This window comes from Nematolebias whitei, chromosome 17, assembly GCF_014905685.2.
Source record: "Nematolebias whitei isolate Nwh7 chromosome 17, NemWhi1, whole genome shotgun sequence".
In the NCBI taxonomy this organism is placed as follows: Eukaryota; Metazoa; Chordata; class Actinopteri; order Cyprinodontiformes; family Rivulidae; genus Nematolebias; species Nematolebias whitei.
Genome location: NC_056514.1, coordinates 23,116,531 through 23,140,519, shown reverse-complemented (window position 1 = coordinate 23,140,519; position 23,989 = coordinate 23,116,531). Strand labels below are relative to the sequence as shown.

At 40.2% G+C, this 23,989-nt stretch overlaps 3 protein-coding genes across 3 annotated transcripts in view; 2 read left to right on the top strand and 1 right to left on the bottom strand.

Annotated features, from left to right (window-relative positions):
- Positions 1-1,288, top strand: part of rhbdl1 (rhomboid, veinlet-like 1 (Drosophila)) — a 71,821-nt gene extending 70,533 nt beyond the window's left edge. The window contains exon 8 of the mRNA XM_037690820.1: positions 844-1,288. Coding sequence (XP_037546748.1) covers positions 844-1,115 — 272 coding nt within the window. The 3' untranslated portion in view covers positions 1,116-1,288. The remainder of the gene's footprint in view (positions 1-843) is intronic.
- A 6,663-nt stretch (positions 1,289-7,951) lies between these two features.
- zgc:112496 (uncharacterized protein LOC541336 homolog) lies at positions 7,952-9,580 on the bottom strand. The gene is made up of 5 exons (XM_037691648.1): positions 9,388-9,580; positions 8,932-9,025; positions 8,644-8,803; positions 8,263-8,415; positions 7,952-8,127 (listed from the first exon to the last, which is right to left on the bottom strand). Exons 1-5 carry the CDS (start codon positions 9,510-9,512, stop codon positions 7,952-7,954), a joined length of 708 nt encoding a protein of 235 aa, XP_037547576.1. The 5' UTR covers positions 9,513-9,580.
- Positions 9,581-12,088: 2,508 nt separating this feature from the next.
- wdr24 (WD repeat domain 24) lies at positions 12,089-22,961 on the top strand. The gene is made up of 11 exons (XM_037690818.1): positions 12,089-12,513; positions 13,396-13,463; positions 13,701-14,185; positions 14,311-14,488; positions 14,627-15,299; positions 18,503-18,615; positions 18,691-18,818; positions 18,900-19,004; positions 20,164-20,501; positions 20,934-21,118; positions 22,567-22,961. Exons 3-11 carry the CDS (start codon positions 13,705-13,707, stop codon positions 22,733-22,735), a joined length of 2,370 nt encoding a protein of 789 aa, XP_037546746.1. The 5' UTR covers positions 12,089-12,513; positions 13,396-13,463; positions 13,701-13,704; the 3' UTR covers positions 22,736-22,961.
- Positions 22,962-23,989: the final 1,028 nt, after the last annotated feature.

Sequence of the window (23,989 nt, the reverse complement as noted above, 5' to 3'; positions counted from 1 at the left end):
CCTGCAAGTAAGGGGCGTTTCAATTCAGGACAATTTGAGGTCGCCAATTGGTCAATTGCTGACGAGCTTACTGGGTTGATTGACAGGTGGCGTTGAGGATCCACCTCATGTCAGATCAGTCATAGATTGATTAAAATCATAGATTTTACTGGCCCGTTGGAGTGTCATCATTTATTCCATATTTATTCTAAATGTATTCAATATTTTGGTGAATCTAAGGCTTGAGAACTGAATTTCTTTACAAAATCCTAATGATAGTTTCTTATTTTTTCAGGGCTGCTGAGCTAAAATTTAGGGGTGCTTGAGCACCCCCAAAAGGAAGCTAAAATCTCCACTGATTGGAGATAAACATTTGCATTATAAACATTCTAAGAGTTAGACTCTAGAGTTAAAAAACAAAGAACTGGTAAACCTAAAGAAGTGTCTCGTGCTTAAATGTTGTTCTATATTTATGGCGCTGCCTGATCCCCCACGTTTATTCTTGACTGGTGTCTTACCCAGTCTTTCTTTTTGTTTTTGTGTTCAGCAACAGATTCACTTTTATATTTCCACCATAACGTCTTCTCTGAGATTGTACACTTGTCTGATTCCTCCATATTTATTTACTACAGCCAGCCTACTGCAGGTCATTCACATGATTCTGTGGATTCAGCTAGGTGCTTTGATTGCATTGAGTGCATACCTGAATTGCATATCTATATATTTTGGAACTGCTCTTTCAAACTGCACCACTTAATTCAGGATGACATTTTTTATTTTATATTTTGCAATAGTTTAAAACTCTCAACAGCTGAATCTGCGATAGTGACAAACACATTAAATAGTCTGTCTTTTCTTCCACAGTGAGCTCGGAGGTGGGCCGTGCAGTCTGGCTCCGCTTCTCACCACCACTGCCCTCCTCGGGCCCCCAGCCCAGCTTCATGGCCCACCTGTCGGGGGCCGTGGTCGGCATCAGCATGGGGCTGCTGATCCTGCGCAGCTATGAGGAGAGTCTGCAGAAGCAGTGCTCCTGGTGGGTCATTGTCTTCTCCTTCATCACCTTCCTCCTCTTTGCCATCTTTTGGAACATCTTCGCATATGAGCTTCTGGAGGTGCAGATACCACCTCCCCCCTGATGATCCCCCACTTCTCCACTTAGCCATGTTCTCCTTTTTACAACGTTTCATTTCCTCCAAAGTTAAATCCAAATGAGATCATTCAAAAAAAAAAAATCTACCAAGAATTCTTTTTTACAGATACTTTGCAAATCAAAGAAATATGTCTCTTTTATTAAAGAGGGATTACAGTAGCAACGAGTATGATGGTTCCTCAGATCCGTTTCGAGGAGCGTTGTGTCTTTTTATACATGCTGAAACTCATCTGCATCAATCTTCCAGAGAAGATGTTTCATCACTTGCATCTTTCATTGATGTGACGACCTCAAATTAGAAGACGCTGACTTCATGACTCGTGCCTCTTGAACAAAATGATTTATAGCAGCTAAAGGTAAGCGTGTGGGAACTAACTGTGTGTCAGAGTTTTGCTTTAAGGCACCAAGTCTGAATCTGCGCCACAGATCTAATCTGCAGAGGAGTCTGTTTATTTCTGAGGGCAGCAATAAAAAATAACTTAAAAAAACAAACAAAACAAAACTACATTTGATAGTTTCTTTTCATCCATATCCCTGCTGTAACTCATATTGGGGGGGGGGGGGGGGCATTGTGGCTTTTTGCTAAAATGCTGGCACGCCAAACTGAAAACACAACTAACTCACAAAAAGTGGTGCTCAGAGTGAAAACTGGATCACCTCCAGGGTGAAAACGCAGGGTTTATTTAACTTTCTTTATTTAATGTGAATCATTTTTACTTAAAGAGATAGTGTGGTTATTTTTGAAGTGTTGTTTTGTCAATATTTACCAATAATTTGTCCCTTGTGACATGAGTCATGGAGCATGAAGTATAAAGGGCGGAAGTCTTCCTGTAGGCTAGGCTAATGGCTAGCCAAACAATGGTCCTTTTGTATAATTTTTCAGGCTAATAAAACAACTTTCTCAAAAACCACGTACCGGTGTTAAAGAACTCTACACTTGCAATATTAAACCACTACAATTCTGCACTGATTGTTTAGTTTGTTGTTGTTTTTTTTCATTTAAACTACTTCTATGTTACTACATGAACGTGTGCGGGGCATAGTAATTGTGTTGCTGCACGAACATTCTCCGGTTGAGAAAACAACAACAGCCTAAACAAATGGTCAGGGCTTAATTTGAGCCGGATCCTGTTCCAGCAGGATCCGGGAACGCTTTTATTTTGACAGGGTGCGTTCCAGTAACTGTTTGCTTGAATCCATTAACTCTCAGGGTTACTAATAATAACGTTATGAACAAATATGACTGCCTTGAACGAATAAAACTTATATTGGATATGTAAACTGAAAACAATTACATAAACACTCATTTTAAACACAACAGTCACTTACAAGCATACGATCTGCCTCTTCAAGCAGCATTTCTGCTTCTACCCTTAAAAATATCTCCACCCCTAAAAGAGTGGAGGGGGTGCCGAGCTAACCAGGCAGCCATACGTGGGCAGGAGTCCACAGGCAGCCACCATGAAGAAACAGAGGAGGCATCTGGAGGTTTCACATGTGGAGTCGGACAGTGAATTCAGCAGAGAAGAGTCGGCGGAACTGTCAAGTAATGGGGGGGGGGCGGGGGGCTTGAAAGAGCAGAGTGTTTACAAATGTAGATAAACATAAATGTTTAACAACCTATTAAAATACACCAAAACGCAGGAAATTGCATCTACTTTATTCAAAATTTTCTGAGGGAGGACCCCCCAGATCCCCTGCCCCAACCCCGGCACCCAACAACCATCCCCCCGCCCCCCTGCGCCTCCCCCCCATCCTCACACATGGTGGTGAGCATAGCGGTTTGGCCGATATTTGTGTTCCAGCATAGATCAGTTTACAAATTAAGCTCTGTTTGAATTATCATAATGAAGCGTAGAGATTAATATTAGCTAACGCAGTGTTCTATCACACCCGTCATGTCTTTCTGAGAAACTGTTGTTTTGTTTTACAAGCCTGAAAAATAATTTTTTTAAAAAGGGCCCTTGTTTGGCTAGCCATTAGCCTAGCCTGGACGACGACCTTTGCCCTTTTCTTCACTCTGCTCTTTGACCGATGTCACGGTTGATAAGATACAAACTATTGATGACTGTTTAACAGATCATCACTTTATTCATGATCAGACTCTTTTTTTATCGTCAATCATCTAGAGTTCATGAGCACTTCTGCATCATTTTGTCGTCATGACACCGACACTGTGGACACAAAAACAGCTCATACACACAAAGACAAAAAAAAAAAAAAAACACAATGTTGAAAAATAAAAGTGACTTTGAGACAGAAGAGGATACTAAATAGATCACGAAGGCCTCCTGTTGCTGCGCAGACGTCGACTGGATGCTCTGCGCTCCATGTAAAATATATCATGTCATCCTCTGGTTTTCAGCGGGACAAGGACAAACACACACTTCTTTTTGTCTTTGAGCGCGACCGCTGCCTGATTCCGTCGGTCAACACGGACTAACACTCCTCCGCTTGTCCTCACTCTAACCGAACTGGAGAAAGGTGTAAATGAGTCCCCACCTGACCTCTGACCTGCAGGCCCCAGGAGGCGCTGGGCGTCAAGTCAATACCTCAGTTTCTCATTCTTAGGGACTGTATACATTTGTAAAGGAATGTAACTATAAAGGAAAAAAAAGAGTATTATTCTGTTGTCTCTGTTTTTCTTTTGACAGTGGGTGTTGTATATCGTACGTTCATAACCGAGGCTATATTTATTATTCTTTGTATTTGGGAAAACGAGTCAAAATTTCAAATGGTGCAGAAATATTAGTACGATTATCCTGATAAATCCTTGTATGGCTTTGATGCTCTTAATAAATCGAACAAGGCAAACACCCAGTTTGTTAGGCGACCACCAACAAGACGTCGGTGCTTTACATAATAAGCCATAAAAAGGACTGAAGAGGGAAAACGTGTTTGTTGGTTTAAAACCTGCTGACTTGTAGCTTCAGCTGAAATGATTATTTTGTATAAATGTGTGCGTGTGTGAAGTGAAACAAGTTCAAATATGCCTGTGAAAACCCCTGGACTGTTCGAGACGTTCTCATGTAGCCAAACCTTTTTTTTTTTTTTCTTGTTTGACAACTTGTAGCATAACCTTGCAAGTGTCCACACCTCTGAAGTGTCCCTCCCTCGGTTCTCCTGCTTGACAACAAATTATGGACGCAAGGGTTTCAGTTATATATCATCCCTGGAGCCATTTGAGCTTTTGGGAAACTGACACGAGCATAGCAATTACATTTACTCAATGCTGTGTATCATTTTTCAGTCTTTCAATCAATATTTCATTTAAATGTCTAACGCTGCCTAAGGGATTTTTTTTTTCTGGCCAGTTTTGATGGTCGGCAGCGCTCAGCGTTTTGCTTCCACATGGCGCTCTCAGTAGTGACGAAGACTTCATGTTAAATGAAGACAATGTGTATAATAAGCCATTTTCAGATCCATTTGAAGGAGAAAAGTTCTGACGATGCGTGGTAGTCATCTATACTTGTTGAAAACTTGTACAAATCAGGAAATATTACATCATTGCTTTGGGTTGTAAAGATCAGATGATGAATAATGCATACTTGGTCTGTTAGCCTATAATGAAGATAAAAGAGGATGCCTGAGAGAGGTCAATGTGCCTCTTTAACTTGAGATTCTTAGAAACTCACAGGAGATTAGGGAGAAAAAAGGGCTAGTAGATGGAGATGTTTTTGTAGATCATATTAACTGTGTATTTAAGCCCTCCTGGAAGTACATTCAAGACTCAAATCAAAGGCCTTTGGGTTGTGTTTAACCTGAAAATGGGCGATGAAAAGATATTACAGAAGGATAAACGAGCAACCAGGTGGAGAAGTTGTTTTTTGGGCACGGTGTTTTACTTTTCCGCACGGCAAATCCTGTGGTCCTGAGCAGAACATAAATCAAATGTGAGGCGGCTCTTCTGCTGCTCAGCTTTCAGGAGATCCCTCGTTCATCCTCTGACTGAATGCTTTTTGTTGGTAACAGACAGGAAGACACCTAAATCACAGCCTGAATAAAAGTTCAGGATTGCAATTTATTTCCCTGACATGTTCCCACAGCTCCAGTATCAGGATAGCGACCGACTATTGAGGCCACAGCAGAACTTGTAGCTGGATGTTTGAGTCCTCGAGGCTCAATGAGACTAACCTGTACAAGTAAAGGCTGAATTGAACTGCTTCATAATTAACAAGTTACAGTGCCTTGAAAAGGTAAAAATGATTCATTACCCCTTGAATGTTTCCATATTTTGTCCCTTTACGGCCACAAAAAGTTATCATGAGCTACTTGCTTTGGAGACGAGTTAAGGTGGACGGCCATGTCTTGGTAGGTTTGCGGTTGTTTCTGTACTCTTTCCGTTTCCAAATGATGGATTGAGTAGAGCTCCATGAGATGTTTAAAGCTTATGTTTTATAGTCTAACCCTAAACTTCTCAACAACTTCATCCCTCACCTGATGCGCTCCTTAGTCTTCATGATGCTGTTTGTTTGCTAATGTCTTGTAATGTCCTCTGAGGCCTCCACAGATCAGCAGGATTTATACTGAAATTAAACTACACCCATTTGGACCCTATATTAGGAGACTTCTGAAGGATTGCTCTGGATTTTGGTTGCTCAGTGGGAAATGGCCTGTGGGTGACTTCAATCTGTCCCACTTCATTAAAAAAAAGGTTGTTTTTTGTATTTTTGGGTGGGGGTTTCTGGGTTTGAGTTCTGTTATTGCATTTATGAATTTATGATTCAATGCAATAAAATAAACAAATTTTAAAGGTAACAGGTCATTGTAAAACTTGGTTTATTTACATAATGACTTTAATCGCTGAATGTCCTCCTCCCCCACAAGCTGCTGGCTCTCACTAACTGTGGCCCCCTGAGCAGTTTTGCTGATCTAAACCATTCAAAATGTTATTTCCACTTCAGAATTGTGTAATACTTTGTGTTGGTCTATAGCAGGGCTACTCAACTGGTGGCCCAGGGACCAAATCAGGCCCACAGGTGTGCTCAGTTCGGCCCACCAATATGTTCGTTTTTAAATAAAACTAGATTTTAAATTGTGAGACAACCTTACTTAATGACAATAACTGCTGGATGTACAGCGCCTGAGCTCTTGGCTTTCAGTAACTGTGGCCCTCTGCGCAGTTTAGTGTTATAGCATAAAATAAGTCGCATAAAATCTTAGAAAAACACTTTGCGTTGGGTGGTTTTAAAGTAACAAAATATGAAAAGGTTTACGAGATGTGAATTTCAAGTGCATCATTTGACTGGTTTATTATCTGAGCAGATCTGTCCAGCTGCTTTATTTTGAGCCCTTGCTCATGTGAATCTTACCCAAACACGTGTAATTAACTGACATGCGTGGGCATTTTATCTCTTTGTGCCGATTCATTGTGTCATTACATCAAACGCCTTGGTTTATCAAAAGCCCAAGACTAAGTGGAGGCAAAGGCCGCTTCCTTATTTGCTGTGTGATATATTTTCTAGGATCGTGTACAGAATCTGTGAGACAGAAGCCGTAATGCCAACATCTGTAGCTGCTCTGAGCTGCTGTGTGCCAACAAGCCCCGCCAGGTTGCCTTTTCTCTGTGGTTAGCTCAGACGTCTCATCACAGGACTGTGCAGGTAAAGCAGGCCACTGTAGCTCCTCTACAACTCATTCCTAACCTGATTTAGAGGTTCTTAACTGGCACCAGAAGTGCTGAAACTCAGCTTCGTTTCCCACGTTTGTTTGGATGGAGACGGCAAAATGTTCAACGGGACGAGGGTTAAAATATGACGGATTCGGGGCGAGGAGTGAAGCAAGGGCACAGATGCAGAAGAAGTTTTATTTTCTGCTCCGTAACATTGTTGACATCTCATTTTTCCAGTTTCTGGCGTTGCTACAGATTATTCCCCAAAAAACGGAGCGCCTTTCAGTCATGTAGAAACATGGCAGGTGGTTTCTTGAAAGGAGTCATTTCCCTCTAAGAGATTGAAAAAGACGCAAGTCATATCTGTGCTGCTGTGGTAGTTTTTCACGAGCTGCTTTCTTGTATCAATAAAATGGTGCCAAGCTAACGAGCTCCAATCTCTCAGAGCAAAGAGGTTGAGCCAACAGCGTTTACAAAAAGAAAAGCAAAAGAAGCTATTTTCTCCTCTCTGGGTCCGACTAACAGTAAACTAAATTGACATATTAATTTATATCAAAGTCCTCATGAATTACTTCACAAGCTATTGTACTTTTTAAATGTTCTGACTGAAACCATTTTATATTGTATATATATGAATATATTTTGTTTTATTTTGTACTGTTCATTGTACTTTGCTTTAATTTGAAAACAATATAAATAAATAATACTGTGGCTACATCCTGCTTCTGTTTTGTGTTACGCACTTTGTTGAAAGCATTTGTGTGATTATCGCCTACTGCCAAACAGCAAAGGTGTGTGTGCATGTTACCAAAATACTTCATGAACTACTCAACAGGTTTTATTGAAACTTGCTGATAGTAATCATTGGATGTGCATCTAAAGATGGTTATCTTTGGAGTCAACCCAGTTAAAATGGTTTCCACTAAAAAAGATTTGATCTTAGCCCATTTTACAAATATTCAGCTACAATTCGACGTGGTAGTAACTGAGAGTCATTCCCAACACATATTTTGAGCGTGACATCATGAGATTGTTCATTACATCATTTTAAAGCTTGATCAAAACAGAGCAGACTCCACCTTGTGGCACAAAACTTGTAGATCAATAAAAATAACTTGTTTTTCCGAGTGATATACAAACTTTATTGTTTCTGTAAAAAGAGTTAAAACTCTTAAGAGTTTTTTTTTTATGTAAAAAAAAAAAAGATGGGTTTATACAGTCCTGAGCTTCTTTGCTGGTCTCTGTTCAGTGTCAGGGTCTGAGGTCTCCTTTGTGCTGCCCTTCACCTCCACATCCTGTAGAAGTTGGAGCTGCTGCTGCGAGGCTGTGGTCATCGCCCACAAACACAACTCCAGCCTGTGGGGTGTCCAGTCCTGCTGCGGGTCCACTGAGGAAAACGTGCAGAAGTTCAGATTGTTCAGAAAATACAACGTTTTCACTTCAAAAGTCTTTACTATCGTCACGTGCAGAATCCTGAGTTTAAAGACTAAATCCATTGTGCAGCCTTGTGCCATCGCCTGACCTTTGTTGAGTTTAGCAGATCGTGCAGCTATTTTGTTCAGGTACAAGGCGTAGTGTTTGGCTGTGTACTGGATGGGCGCCAGCCCCGGTACGCTTTCCACGGCCTCATCAGACATGAACGCAGTCAGTCGTGGAGCTCCGGCTGCCAACACAGCTGGAATAAAAAAGGACAGTCAGACAGAAACCTGTTTGCAGCCATGAAGAGAATACAACAACTTCAAGAGAACAACCTCTCAGTCTGTTTTTGTGAGCAAGATTCATTGAGCTTATTGAAAATCAATCGCTCCATCCATTAAGAGAATCCAGACAGGGGTGAATTATTGAGTTTGTATAGCAGGTTTGCCCTGGATATATTAATAAACCAAAAATGACGCGAGCCAACCTGAGGCGGTGGCAGGACCGACTCCTTTTAGGGAGCTGAGCTCTGCGATCGCTGCCTGAACGTCAGGCAGGAGGCCAAACGCCCTTCTGGAGCATTTCTTCACCACGTCTTCACTGTTGGAAGCCACCAGCTGCTGCAGCCTCGGCCTAAACTTCCCTCTCTTCACACACACAGACAGACAGACAGACAGACAGACGATGGCACAGAAACTTTTGTTTGGGACACATGCAGAAAAAAGGAGAAGCTGCTGAAGAACTTTTAAAGTTTGTATTTGTGATGATCCCTTACCGTGAGTTTCCACTCCATCAGTTTCACCAGTTCTGACCGAGTGATGTGTTCGTCGGGTCGACTTGAAATCAGTGAGGGCAGCTCCTCCTGGTACCTGATCACAAACACAGTTTAGGGTTGATCGTGAATATAAAAGATAAAATATCAAATAAATAAATCCAATGATTGCAAAACAAATACACATTTAAAAACTATGTATAGACGCATAAACCTGCCAAGTAGCTGTAATCCCATGTTCCCACTAAGTTGCATAAAGATGGCTTAAACTGGTCAAAAACAAGCCACTGCTGCTGCAGATAAAAACAGTCATTTGCACGTCTAACACAAAATTGACAGGTGTCTTTTAGGTGTTTTAAACAATTATTTTAAACATTGAAAAGCTCTGAAAAAGGCAGGTAAAACTACTGTGAAATACTGCTTCTTCAAGGGCACATTTAATTAATAAATAAAAATTACCACTTTTCAAGCTCCAAAAGCTTTCCAGATTTCTTGCCTTTGGCCTTGACCTCCACTACATCCCAGTACTTTTCATACACACTCCTCCATGTGGCTGGTTCCTCACAGGCAAACAGAGCACTCATGGCATACAGGTCGCAGCATCAACTACAATAAAAATATTTTTAAAAAATGTAAGGTCATACAATAAAATAAACATTAAGCATGCACAGTGCGGTGCGTTGTGGAAACAATGGAAACCAGTTCTGGTCTGAGAGACTTTCCCCCTCTTTTTATAGTCCTGATGTAAGCTCAATCATCCAGGTAAATAAATCACAAAAAGAGTTAAAACAGGTCATCTGCACACGTCACATCAGTTGACAATGGAAGAAGAGACTAAAGAAAAAACATTACAAAAGTGGCAACCATCAACATATATTATAACCAGACACAGGAATGCAACTTGGAAGATCAAGGTTCTTTATCGTCACTCGCATCACATGGTGCATGAGGTGGAACGAAATTGTGTACTCAAGGTCCTACTTACACTCAAAAAAATAGCAAAAATATAAAAGTATAAAAAGAAACAGTAAAAGGATCTAAAATATACGCTAAATGAACACTAACCAAAAAAAATTAAAGCCAAAAGTTAAAGTTAAAACTAAAAAAATACAAAATAAAGAAGCGCCTCCCTATAAGGCTGATTGCACTTTAGGTTTAAGTCCATGAACATTAATGAGACATTTGCCTTATTAGAAAATAACATTAAACCTCATTTTCAAACTCAAAGTTTCTTTGTCAGTCGCACCACATGTGGTACATGTGGTGGAACAAAATTGTGTACACAGGGTCCCAGTTACATCCAACAAAAGTATAAATTGTAAAGAAAAACTAGTAAGATCTAAGATATGAACTAAGAAATACACTCAACTTTATAATTATTTTATTATTATTATATTATAATGACTATTACTATAATTTTATTCCAGGAGTTGACTTATGTTGATTGTTGTGGTTCTTAGCTTGCTGCTGTATGTTCAAATATTATGTTTTTCTAATATGTTTAATATTTGACACTAATAAAACCACCATGATTATGTGCTGGTGAGTATGACGAGACTTGCAGACCCAAATGCAGATTCTGACTGCAAAAATATAGCAGTGTTCATTTCCACATTTCCTTCCAGTGGTATGACATGTAAGGAGATAAGGAGAGCAAAAATGAAAAAAATGCATTACAATTCACATTATAACATTTTATGATTTACCATACCACACCATTTTATTTATAGAGCACTTAAAACAGTAACAAGGCCAACCAAAGTGCTGTACAGACAGAAAAACAGGCAACACAAAGCAAAATACAAAATGAAGTAAATCAGAATATAAACATAAAAACGATGCAGATAATAAATATGACGACTAACCAGTGCGGAGCATACAGGTTCAAAACACTGATCATCTGGTGTTGAAAGCTACTGAATAGTAGTGGGTTTTTAAACGGGATTTGAAAACCGAGAGGGAGGGGGCCTGTTTGACAAGCAGAGGCAACTCATTCCAAAGTCTTGGTCCTGCTACAGAGAAGGCCCTGTCACCTCTGCGCTTAAGACAGGTTCCTGGAACTGTGAGGAGCAACTGGTCCGCTGACCTCAGGGAACGTGGTGGGACATACGGTTGTAGCAGATCGGAGAGATGTGGGGGGGGGGGGGGGGTGTCTGAAACTGTTCAGCGATTTGTAGACATACAGAAGTATTTTGAACTGGATTCGAAGGTGAACCGGTAGCCAGTGCAGTGAGGCCAAAACTGGTGTTATGTGCTCTCTTTTGCCTGTACTGGTTAAAAATCGGGCTGCTGCATTCTGGACCAGTTGTAGTCGTGCAATGGAGGTCTGACTGATACCAAACAGGAGTGAATTGCAGTAATCAAGCCTAGATTTAATGAATGCATGTATTACTGTCTCCAGGTTATTTTTGGATAATATGGGCTTCAGTTTAGACAGCCGCCTCAGTTGGAAAAAACATAATTTAACAATCATGTTTACATGATTGTTAAGTTTCAGGGAAGTGTCCATTATCACTCCCAGATTAGTGACTCTGTTTTACTGACAGGGTTAGAGAGGAAAGGTCGATGCAGTGGTTTGTGATCGTGTCGTTGGGAGGGAACAACATGACTTCAGACTTCTTTTCATTGAAACTTAAAAAATTTAAAGCCATCCAGTTCCTGATGGCAGCCAAGCAGAGGTTGAACATGTACTATTGTGTCTTAGGGGGAAGTAAATTTGACAGTCATCGACGTAGAAGTGAAAGTGTATGTTGTGTTTCCGGAAAATAGCACCAAATGGCAGCAGGTATAAAGAGAATAGGAGGGGATCCAGGATGGCCCCCTGCGGAATCCCCCATTTAAGCTCTGCCACTGCAGAACTAAAATCCTTTAAAACTTTTTTATTTTATTTCAAACAAATTTCTTTTATTCCTGAAAATTTAAAGTTTAGCATGACTACTCTGAAACGTTTTAGCTTCATACATAAATACGTGGGATCCCTTTTTTTAATCATTAAATGTTAAATTAGATTTAAAAATAACAAATAGTTATAGTGAACGTCGTACAGCCAAAACTACCATGTGATTCCAATGCGGCGGGACAAGAACTGGGGATAAAATCTCGCGAGATTTTACATGTCTTGGACACAAAATCTCGCGAGATTGTGGTAAAATATTATACTTCCGGTGCTGTAATTAGTTAGCAACATCTTCAGAACATTAGGTTTGTTCGTTGAAACACTGTCATTTTCTAAGAATAATATTCACTTTAACTTAAACCGGTAGAGTTTCGATACGTTTCCGTATTTAGTTATTGTTTAATATAGTAAACTTTTTTTTTCCATCTCGTGAGTTTGTTCTACACAAAGTTTCTCCGGCTCGGGGTTAGCTAGCTAACGTCACACATAGCAGTCGTGTTTACAGTGGGAGTCCACGGACTAGCAACTCACCGACTGAGCGGACGGCTGCGAGGGGCTGACTGTTGTTTCTCAACAACGTTTGCAGTGAAATGAGTCTCCGGCGGGGCGGTGAATCGAGAGCACTGCGTTAGGACGAGCAGGGTTTAAAATGTTTAGACGACCTGGATCCTGCACGTGTTCCCCCATGGGTGAGTAGATACTTCACGTGAGCACCAAGTGGCCAATAATCAATCATGTGATAGCAACATCAAACACGATCCTTTAATGAATTTAAAACTTGCTGATTGGTTTAATATCAAGTCAAAACCAATAAAATAACCTCATGTTTTGTTTGACAGCACTAACGAATGTATACGTGTAGTTGTATAATAGTATCCTGTTACATTATTGTTTTTTTAAAGGCAATCAAACATTCATGCTTTTATAATAATGATTTGATAGATAATTTAGATTGTATTCCTTTTATTTATAAAGTAAATAAATTATGCTATTTTTTTACATAAAGTTTAGACAGCAAAACTAGAGTGAAACATTGCATTATAAATGTTACAAGACAGATGCATGCAGTTTGTGCTGGACCTGTTTTTGTTCAAGTAATTTGATTTGATCAATGTTCAGAAGCCTTTTATTTGCATTGGAAGACATTTTAAAGTTGTTTATAAAGGAACCAATACACTATAACCTAAAAATAATTTCACATATCTACAGATGAACTCTAAAGGTGAGGTGGTTTAACTCATGATGTTAACATAGTCAGCAATATTGCAAGTTCCAATTCAGCAATCTATTGATAAATATTTTAAAACAGCAATGCATTATTTCTTAAGCATTTATCTCCAGCCATGTTTCACGATCGCTTCGATCAACTTCTTTCAAGGTAGATGTTCTGTAACTGACTACATGTCAGTATAATTTTACTCAGTCCTGCCTGCTCTGCCTTGTTTCGTCTGATTTTATGGTTTTAACCTTGTAAAGAATAGTTTGTTGTAATTTTATATACTTGTACATTGAAGCAGCTGAAGTTGTAGCCGCTTTGGTTCTGCATGTTTACGTGGTTGTTTCACTCACAGGGTAGCCCTCATGGTAGCAGGTGACGAGGACTCCGTGCAACCCAAGAGATTGATGAGGCCATCACCAAGTGAGCACTACAGTTTTTATATTTACTAAAATATAAAGTTACTTTTTTATGTACAGTTGTTGGCCCTTCCCAAGTTAAAGACAAAGTTTTGTCTATTTTGTTTCCTTTCTGGTGCAATATTTTGTTTTTACACCTTTTGGAATAATGCTGTTTATAAAAACATGGAGTTTTAATTTGCTTTCAGTATATTGCATGTCATTCCTTTTTCTTTGATTTGAATACTTTAATCTTTATTAGGAACATGGAGAAAATGTCACGGGTTACCACGGCCCTTGGCAGCAGCGCCATCAGTGGCCGAACCATGTTCTGCCACCTGGACGCTCCAGCCAACGCCATCAGCGTGTGTCGAGACGCCACGCAGGTGGTCGTTGCTGGACGCAACATCTTCAAGATCTACGCACTTGAGGAGGAGCAGTTCGTGGAGAAGCTGAATCTACGCGTTGGCCGCAAACCGTCCCTGAACTTTAGCTGCGCTGATGTCATGTGGCACCAGATGGAGGAGAACCTGCTGGCCACGGCTGCCACGAACGGAGCGGTGGTGACGTGGAATCTGGGAAAGCCTTCACGCAACAAGCAGGACCAGCTGTTCACCGAGCACAAACGCACCGTCAATAAAGTGTGCTTCCACCCAACAGAGGTTAACATGCTGCTGAGTGGCTCACAGGACGGCTTCATGAAGTGCTTCGACCTGCGCAAGAAGGAGTCTGTCAGTACTTTCTCAGGTACTTTGATGTATTGTTTGAAATTACATGTACCTTCAGATGTTTTTCTTGCTAAGTAACATACGGTAGTTTAAAAGTTTATTATTCTTTAGTATGTTAGCCTGATGGCTTTGTTTTACACCTAGGTCAGTCAGAGAGTGTGAGGGACGTTCAGTTCAGCAACAAGGATTATTTCACATTTGCTGCATCTTTTGAAAATGGTAACGTCCAGCTGTGGGACATTAGACGACCAGATCGGTTTGAGAGAATGTTCACCGCCCATACTGGCCCTGTGTTCTGCTGCGACTGGCATCCTGATGACAGGTAAAAAAAAAAAAAAATCAGTGTTTTCTCTCCGTAGTTGTAATGGTTTATTCTGTTTGTCGCTTTCAATTTAAAAAAAACTTCAGTTCGGTTCTGGTTTATTATAGTTGTCACTCGCCTTCCTTGTGTCTGTTTCAGAGGTTGGCTGGCCACTGGAGGTAGAGACAAGATGGTGAAGGTTTGGGACATGACCACAAACCGAGCCAAGGAGATCTACTGTGTCCAGACGATCGCATCAGTGGCTCGGGTCAAATGGCGTCCAGAGAAGAAGTTTAACTTGGCCACATGCTCGATGATGGTGGACCACAACATCTACGTGTGGGACATTCGTCGACCTTTTATCCCCTTTGCCACATTTGAGGAACACAAAGATGTGACCACTGGTATTGTGTGGCGCCACCAGCATGACCCTCAATTTCTGCTCTCTGGCTCTAAAGATAGCACTCTCTACCAGCACATGTTTGAAGACGCCACACGTCCTGTGGACATGGCCAATCCTGAGGGTTTGTGCTTTGGACTGATGGGTGACTTGGCCTTTGCAGTGAACGACAGTCTGATCAGTAGTGATGCCAACAGGAAGCCCTATCCTGGAGGTGACCGTCGCTACCCCTTTTTTTCCTTTAAGAGGCCCAACCTGACAGAACAGTTTGCCCACGTGTCCAGTGCTCTTAGTGTCTTTGAGACGGACTTGGACAGTCACCGCATGGACTGGTTTGTCAAGACGGCACAACTCTACCTCCTTAGTGGAAAGCCATTTGCTGAACTGTGTGATCACAATGCCAAAGTGGCCCAGGAGCTCAAAAGACCTCAGGTAAAACAAATCAAGGTGTTTTTTGAAATATTTTGTATTTTTTGGATCTTTTTTTGTTTGTTCTATCCGATTTTCACCCAAATGATCTCTACCTTCTCAATAACAGGTGGCGATTTCGCCACCTACTCTGACCGACGTCTTTGGAGTCAATCGACGTGCTGACGTGTGATAGTCACAATTTCAGTCGGTCTAGCGGGAAAGACACATCCTCTCAGCAACTATATTTTAATTGTTAAAAGTACACACTAACCTATACAACAGTTTTAAATCATGTTGATAGGCCAAGTAAAACCAGAGTTATGAATATTCCACACTAAATCTTTCTCTGAACATCATCATCATACTTGAAGTGTGGCAGAGAGAGAGACTGCGGCAAAGACGGGCAGTCTCAGGGACAAAACACCCTCGTCACCCTCCGCTTTCACCTCTCAACCCCGCCGAACAGATAAACAATATCCCCCCTCCTTTCTGATGGAGGATCGAAGTTATTTGTCAAGCGCCATAAAATGTACAGGAAGGAGAAGAAGAAGACGTGGAAGTTGAATGGAGTTCAGCGTGATGAAGTCACAGCGGGAATGGGAGTGAGTCATGAGGTTTGAGAGATTTGTGATATTTAGCGTGTTTGGGATTTATAGTTGGGGGTGTAGTTTAGTGTATTTAGTGTTTAGTCATTTTTAGCGTGTTTGAGTCAAAACAATGAGACGATTTTTGAACATGAGGCGGAGCTGCAGACCCAGAGGAGGACGGAACCGCCGAGTCAGAACCTCTCAGACAGAGAGGATCATGAAGGAGAAAAACAGTCTGAGTCAGAAAGTGAGGACTTTGTTAAGGGTGATCATAGGGCTGGACAGTAATTCGATATCGATATATTTCGTGATAAACTTTTATTCAATAGCGCTGATATGAGTTTTAAGCACATTTTCGATATTTCGATATGATTACTGCGTTTCACTGACGCATTTCTTTTTCTGTTCGGGTTGAAGCGGCAGCTTCAGTTTCAACCCAGACAGAAAAAAGTGCGACACAACTACGTAAGTGCGTGGTGACGTAGATGTTACGCAGAGCGTTAAGTTTTCGCTTCAAAATAAGTGCCCATGACCGTCAGAATGTGACTGACCAAGGTTTCACAAGGGAAGAGAAAGCAGATGAAATAACTGATGAGAGGAAAGACTAATTTGTCGGTGTGGAAGTGGTTCAGCTTTCTAAGATCCAATAAACTGCAGGTTTCAATGCTGCAAAATGTGACGGAGAGTCGTGGTGGGAGCACATCTAACTTGTTCCATCTGAAGAGTTTCCACTCGATAGAATACGCTGAGAGTCAGAAGATGAAGCACAATAAAGTTTGAGCCAACGTGTCCCTGAAACATCACCCCCGGCTGCATCAAAAGAGAAACGCATGCAGCAAACGTCTGCGGCATGGGTTATGTTTAAAGTTAAAACTATTAATATATGTCGTTATTGATGAGAAGATGACATGGAAATCTCAAGTAAATTATTTAAGAATAAAAATAGCAAAGTAAAGTAAGAGTTTTTGAATGACAAAGCTTTATATATATTGTATAATGTAATGATTGTTCCATATTTAATTTATTGAAGTTTGGGGAAAGGCATGCAGAACAATTACAAACCCTATTTTTATTTTACAAAAAAGAGCTATAAGAATTATTAGTAGGAAATGCTCTGGTCACCCAACAAATATATTATTTCATCATTTAGTCATTCAAACGATCAATTGAAATTATTAAAATGTTATGATTTGGTTGAATATAGTATTTTACAAGTCATGTATAAAGCTCATAAAAAATATTACCCCCAAATATTCAATTCAAATTTGTTAAAAAGAGTCAAAATAACTTTAAGAGAATGGAAATGTTTGTAAAACCTCCATTTAGAACTAGTGTGAAGGAGCTGCGTTGTAATTCAGGGAACAGGATTGTGGAACTGCCTTGATATCACCATAAACATGTCTATAACAATTTATATGTTTTAAAAGATGATTAAGTTAAAGATGTTGGGAAAGTATGAAACCGTGAAGAACGCCTGACAATTTTGTTTTCGCTTTGGAGATTGTTCAAGCCTGAGTCGTTCTTTTAGTTATTTATTTTTTATTAAGGGGCAGATAATATAAGATTTTCTTCTCCCTGCACCCTTTTCAGTCAATGTTCTTTTTCTTTTTGATGAATTCGTTTTATTTTGTTTCTCTTAAATGAATTACATTTAAAAGAAATTGACAAAGTTGAGAGTTTTATGTTTATTCGACTGTGATTTCGAAATTATTTGAAGGCTACAAATAAAAGGTGAACATTAATTTATTTGTAGTTTGTACAGTTTTTCTGAGGCTTTTATATTGTTTATATCGATATAGAATTATATCGTTATCGACCGAAATTAAGAAATGTATCGTGATAAAAGTTTTGGCCGTATGGTCCAGCCCTAGGTGATCATGATTTGTTTTAGAAGAGGAAGAGAGAACTGAGCCCCAGTCTCTGCACAGAGGAGATGGTCCAGAACTCCTCTGACTGGGCCAACAGGAACAGAGGAGCATGTGGATGTTGACCTAGAAGGCATACTAATGGAGGAAAAGATACACTTTTTTTAAATTGCTGTAACGTTAATATTTTGTCAGTTTGCGTTCAACATTTTCACCGTATTGAACATCTGTGTGTTGACGTTGGGAAACGACTCTTCTACTCTAAAAGTTATTGAGAAGGCTGTGATCTGGTCATGATTTCAGTCTTTCAGCCATTTGGTCCCAAAATGTATGTAAAGATCTAGAAATGTGCGTTACATTTGTTTCAAGTGTTTCAAAAAGTACTGGAGACCAACTGTCCAGAACCCATTTAATTTATCATGAAAAACACATGTAATGTTTTATTCCTGTGATTGCAGCTCAAGTAGTTTCTCCAACAAATCTTTGATCATTATTTTTGACCAAACTGTTCCATTTGTTTTAAACTTTACAGTAACGTTACCGTCGGTGGTGACCAGCTGTCGTTAAGTGGGGAACTGCAAGCTCGTGTTGTCGCCCGAGTTATTTTAGAGAATGACACAGCTGATATTGATGTATTGAATATACTCGGAACTAGAAAAACCTTTTGGGTTGATTTTTGTTTCTCTTTTACCGTTTTCTTTGGGAAAAGTAATGCAACTCACGTTTGTGCGTTTTGTTTAACACGTGAACTATTTATCTGTTTAATTCAAAGGTTTCCACTACATGGACCATGCTGAGAATTATGTTCTCAGACCCAGCGAACCCAGCTGCACCAGCTCCCAATCTCAACCTCAGTAAACTCGGCTCCTTGCCCTTAATGAACAGGTAAATGTGTGCGCCGTCACACGGTAATTATTTCATTATTAGTCAAACTTGAACGATCGAGTGTTTTGCTTTCAGTTTCAGCATGAAGGAAATAAGTTCAGGGATGGGCACAGAGAGCAGACTGGAGCGCAGTAAAGGTGAGAGCAGGCAGGATAACATCCACCTGGAGCCTGGAAATTCGCTCATAAGCAATAACAATGAAGGTGAGAGTGGCTGATTCAGTCTTAAAGACCAATCTGAAGGATTCGTCTTGATTTCTTAAAGATATGTTTAATTAATTTTAGAAAACGAGGAGACAGAGGGCAGTGACGGGCCTGTGGAGAATATGTTTGCTGATGTGGAGCTGGATGATGATGATCTCTATTCCATGGAGCAAGACAACCAAGCGGGTCAGTCACACCCTCATCATCAAGAGAACTACTGTATTTTTTGCCCTATTAGTGAATAAATCACGATTTTTTTACATAATTTGCATGCCCTGCGACTTATAGGCCATAGCGACATATTTATGGATATTTTTCCCCCATATTTATAAACCAATTTTTGGCTGAGATGTGACCGTTTTCATTCATTCTGACTGAAAATAATGAACACTACCATTTTTCAGCAGCTAGATAGTACCAGAAGTAAGGCATGCCGTTGTATCATGTAATGGGTAAAAGTGGCTTTAATGACAAATTCAAAAAAATTAGAGACAAAAACAACTGCACTTTATTTATTATGCTTTATACGTTTATTGTTTTTGTCTTGAACTTTTTTGAATTTACCATGTCCTGGGTGACTGAGAATCTTCACCAGTTATTAATGACACAGTCGGCTTGCCATAGCCTGCCACCTTCGTTCTGCTCGCTGCTTGGAGCAACCGTCATCAGCCTCATGTCGCTGCACCGCCCCGGTGAAATGCAGCTAATTTGACCATTAAAGTGCAATTATTAAGTAAAAGTTCAACTGAGACACACCTTCACTATAATGTTGAGCTAACAAATAATTGTTTTTAGGTGGTTATCTTGTGAAATTTGTAAGAACCGCACAGCGACTCATCCCTCTGTGCGTTCCCACTTCTGCCTATTGGCTTTTGAAATGCAGCTGACTTGTCTGTCAAAGTGCATTTATTAAGCAAAAGTTAAACTGACACACCTTTACTATAATTTTGATCAAACAAACAATTGTTTTTAAGCATTAAACTTGTTTAATTCTAGTTAAAGTCCTCCCATGCACGCTCCCGTGGCCGCCATTTGGCAGCCAATCGATTTTTGGCACAACACCGGCCCACATTTCCAGATTGGGCTCACATTTCTGGGTTGTCAGTGGTGACGCGTAACAAACGAGTCAGCGATGACGCATAATAGATGCGACGTATACGGCGAAGCGACATATTTATGGATTTTTCCACTTTATTAGACATATTTGAACTGATGCGACTTATAGGACGGAGCAACGTTTACGACGGAAAATACGGTAGTTGTTTGTTTCAGTACTTGTTGAAACTGTTTCCATCATCCATTCTCCTTTATCTAATACAATGTCTGCTTCTGTATTTGTTAACAGAAGAGCAGGAGTACATGTTGCCCCAGGAGGCATTTCAGCTCCGCCACGAGATCATGGACAACCCATCAGCGCCGGAGCATCTTCAACAGGACAAGGCCGACTCGCCACACGTCAGCGGCAACGAGGCGGAGGTCACGTGTCTGACGCCCATCGAGTCTTTCTCTCTCATCTCCATTTCCCAGCCTCTTTTCAGCCCACACCTGCCCGCCAGCTTCTTCTGCCCCATCGTGCGGGAGATGCTGAGCTACTACGCCGAGCAGGGCGACGTGCAGATGGCCGTGTCCGTGCTCATCGTCATGGGGGAAAGGATTCGCAAGGAGATTGATGACCTCACCCAGGTTAGAAGACGAACAAGCTCTCAGTTTTTAATTTGCACGTTCTCTTCGTGTTTTCTTGGGTTTTCTCTGTGTACTCCCGTTTCCTCCCCCAGTCCAAAATATGCATGTTTACGCTGCTTTCAGGGCTTCTCTGTGGGGTTATCCTGGTTAAAGAAGGGTTAAATAAACTCGACATAAAGGCATCAAAGTTCATTTTGTGAAAACATTTTCTTAAAGATTTAAATTTAAACCATTTAATGAGGTTGAACTTGAGATTTTATTGACATTAATCACAACATTCGTGTATTTTAGTCGAGAAAAAAATCACAAAAATCTTGACATTATTGATTTAGAGCTCAAAGGTCTAAATAAATTTGAACATTTCTTTATGATTTTCCTCATTATATTTCATCTCATTTAAAGACCAACAACGTTTGGTGTTTTTCCTTTTAGGAGCACTGGTACATGTCCTACATAGACCTGCTGCAGCGATTCGAGCTGTGGAACGTGTCCAACGAGGTGATCAAGCTGAGTACGTGCAACGCCATCACCTGCCTCAACCAGACGTCTACAACTCTGCACATCAACTGCAGCAACTGCAAGCGACCGATGAACAACAGGGGATGGATCTGCGACCGGTACGATTTCTGACTCTTCTGATTCCTCAGAGCACCACACGACTGCGACGCTTCACTTTTCTTAAAACGTCTGGTCTATGACTTTTCTCAAAGCTCCATCAACTTTTGTTGGTGACAAAATTGCATTTTTTTTTAATTGTATTTTTTTTTTCCTCACATCAAAATTATTTTTTAATGTTACTGAAGTACCCCTGAAAGTTTAGTTTGGTTTCCTGTTATAAGGACGAGGGGAGTCAGTCAGTAGTTTAGTGATGCGTCTGTCAGGATTTTAATTTTGCACAGCCCCAATAACAGGATCGCAACCTTTGTGATAAAAAGAGACATTTTTGACACTTTTCTTAATAATTACGATGTCCGGAGCTGCATAATCTGCTACAACAGTGCTCTGTCAACTGGTGGAGTTGGCTTTTCCAGCCAGTGGGGACGGTATTATTATATGAAAAATGTCTAACTATTATTAACATTTATTGATATTTGTACATTTTAATGCCAAATAAAAGACGAGATTCATTTAAAGGAAAAAATATATATTTTTTAATAATTTTATAAAAATTAAAATACTGAGCTACAGGCCGATGTAAGTTCTCTTAATTGTTGAAGAATTAAGTATCCTACTTAAAGCATAAAGTTAAAGACTATAAAATTAAGCCAGTTTGTTAGATGTCCAATTCCATTTTTAAAGAAAAATAAATGCTTTTGTTTACGTCGACTTTGTTTTTTGTGTTTTATTCTTAGTGTTATCAAAGGTTACTCACCATATTCCTTCTCAGCAGCTTGTCTTAAAGATATTCCTAAACACTCTGCTGGGTTTGAGAGAAAGACGCTGTGAGACTGGATGTCGACTTAAAGTGGCTAACAAACTACTAGCATGATGTAGTCCACGTTTTACGCCGTGTATTTGTACTGTACTTCACGTGTTTGAAAATGACAGGAAAACAGCTAAAATAGGACTTTTGTACTGTTTGTATAACAACCAATAAAATTCAGTTTTATGTCCGTTTTGTTCAAAGCTTGAAAGAGCCGCATGTGGCTCCAGAGCCGCAGATTGCAGACCCCTGCCCTTTGACCTTTGACTTTAAACACTCATTTCACTCAGTAGCTACTTTCAGTCATCTCAGACCAGGCCTGGTGGTGCTGCGTTTGACTTGTGTGAACTTAGAGATGAAACAAGAAGGGATTTATCACTGCAATGCCTCTGAATTAGGAAAATGTTCAATTCATTTCTTCTACTGGACATTTATCCAAGTAACTTTTACAAAGAAACCCATTGTTGTGCGTTGTGGCCTACAGCAATTTTGTTTATTAATCTCACTAACATCCGAGCTGCTCCTTTTGTTTTTATGTTTTAATGTTTCTTGTGAGTCTTAAGTACTATTGACATGTAAAAAAACAAGTATTTCTTAGATTTTGCTGTAAAACAAGCTGACAAATGTGCTGCTTTCCTTCAGGTGCCGCCAGTGTGCCAGTGTTTGTGCGGTGTGCCACCACGTGGTGAAGGGGCTGTTTGTGTGGTGTCAGGGCTGCAGCCATGGAGGACATTTGGAGCACATTATGAACTGGCTGAAGAGCAGCGCTCACTGCCCTGCTGGCTGCGGTCACCTGTGTGAGTACACGTGAACCCGTTCGTGCAGCTTGGCGCTGCGTCGTGACGGCAAAGCAACCCGCTGTGGAGCGCAAACACGAGCTCCGCAGAAAGATGGGACGTCTTCATCCCGGGACAATTTACAGAAAAGGATTTATGAGGCGAGTTCAGACTAAAGTTCTGATTGAGAAGAGTTTTAAGTGTTCCCCTGGACAGCTGTTGAAGAGCAAACACAATTTATGTTTGCATTTGATTTGGTCTCTGAAGCCACCGTAAAGTAGATGAAATGATAACAGCAATTGAGTTTAAATCAAAATTTGTTGAATTTTATAGTTTTGTACCCGTCTGTAAAATTCTGAAAGCTGTACACAAATAATTATTGGTTGCTTGTTAATGTCTGTACATAACACTTGTTTTGAATTACTGTAGATGATGTAATAACTTATAACGGAGGGATATGGCTGTCAGTTAAAGCCGTACATTAAATCTAAACACTTGACATTAAAATGTTCCGGTTCAGGAAACCCTGTTTGTCATCTTCAAGCTTCACTTCTTTGTTGTACAGCGCATCAGCACTAAAGACGCCACAACTCTCATCAGCACGAACATGTTCAGCTTTTAGTGCAGACACATCCACAGATTTCTCAGTTTATTCAGTCTGACTACCATCAATAGTTTGAATCAGCTGCAGCGTCGCTGCAAATTATATAATTAATGATCGTAAACTAGAAATAGTTTCACATTTCAAAATGAAAATTGTGATTGGTAATTTCAAAATGTCATGTTCAAAAATAACTAAAATCCACAAATTTTAAAGAAGCATCAGTGTCAAATAGAGTTCATCTTACAAGACTGTAAACGTATCATGAGTTCCACCTTCAGTAATAAATCTGAGTGCTGAGGTATGAGCTGTATGGAGTCGGTTCTTCTGAGCCGTATCAGGCTTGAGGTGGTCTGAATCTGCTGTTGAAGATAAACTCACTGTCCCTGACTGCACTGATTTAATGCCAACGCCCACAGAACAACAACATCCTTAGATGGGCACGAGGAAAACGTCTAGGCCTGTCGCGATAAACAATAAATCAATTAATCTCATGATAAATGAAAATTATCAACCTCATTTTCATTCATCGGTGGTTTCTTCGTCTCTTTCTACTGAAGACACTGGATGACAAACGGCTCAACTCTTCACTGACCCTCCCTTTCTCTTTAAAATCTGTTTTAATCGTCCAAAATCATGTTTTTGGATCAATAAAAGCAGATAAGCTAAGTTAACAGGCCGACCTGGG

Excerpts from the sequence above, each read along its gene's own strand:
- wdr24 (XM_037690818.1), top strand. The coding sequence starts at position 13,705 with ATGGAGAAAATGTCACGGGTTACCACGGCCCTTGGCAGCAGCGCCATC. Across the intron at positions 14,186-14,310 it reads GTCTGTCAGTACTTTCTCAG|GTCAGTCAGAGAGTGTGAGG; the intron begins GTACTTTGATGT and ends TTTTACACCTAG. Across the intron at positions 15,300-18,502 it reads AGGAGCTCAAAAGACCTCAG|GTTTCCACTACATGGACCAT; the intron begins GTAAAACAAATC and ends TTTAATTCAAAG.
- zgc:112496 (XM_037691648.1), bottom strand. The coding sequence starts at position 9,512 with ATGAGTGCTCTGTTTGCCTGTGAGGAACCAGCCACATGGAGGAGTGTG. Across the intron at positions 9,026-9,387 it reads CTTTTGGAGCTTGAAAAGTG|GTACCAGGAGGAGCTGCCCT; the intron begins GTAATTTTTATT and ends GTTTGTGATCAG. Across the intron at positions 8,128-8,262 it reads ATCTGCTAAACTCAACAAAG|TGGACCCGCAGCAGGACTGG; the intron begins GTCAGGCGATGG and ends CGTTTTCCTCAG.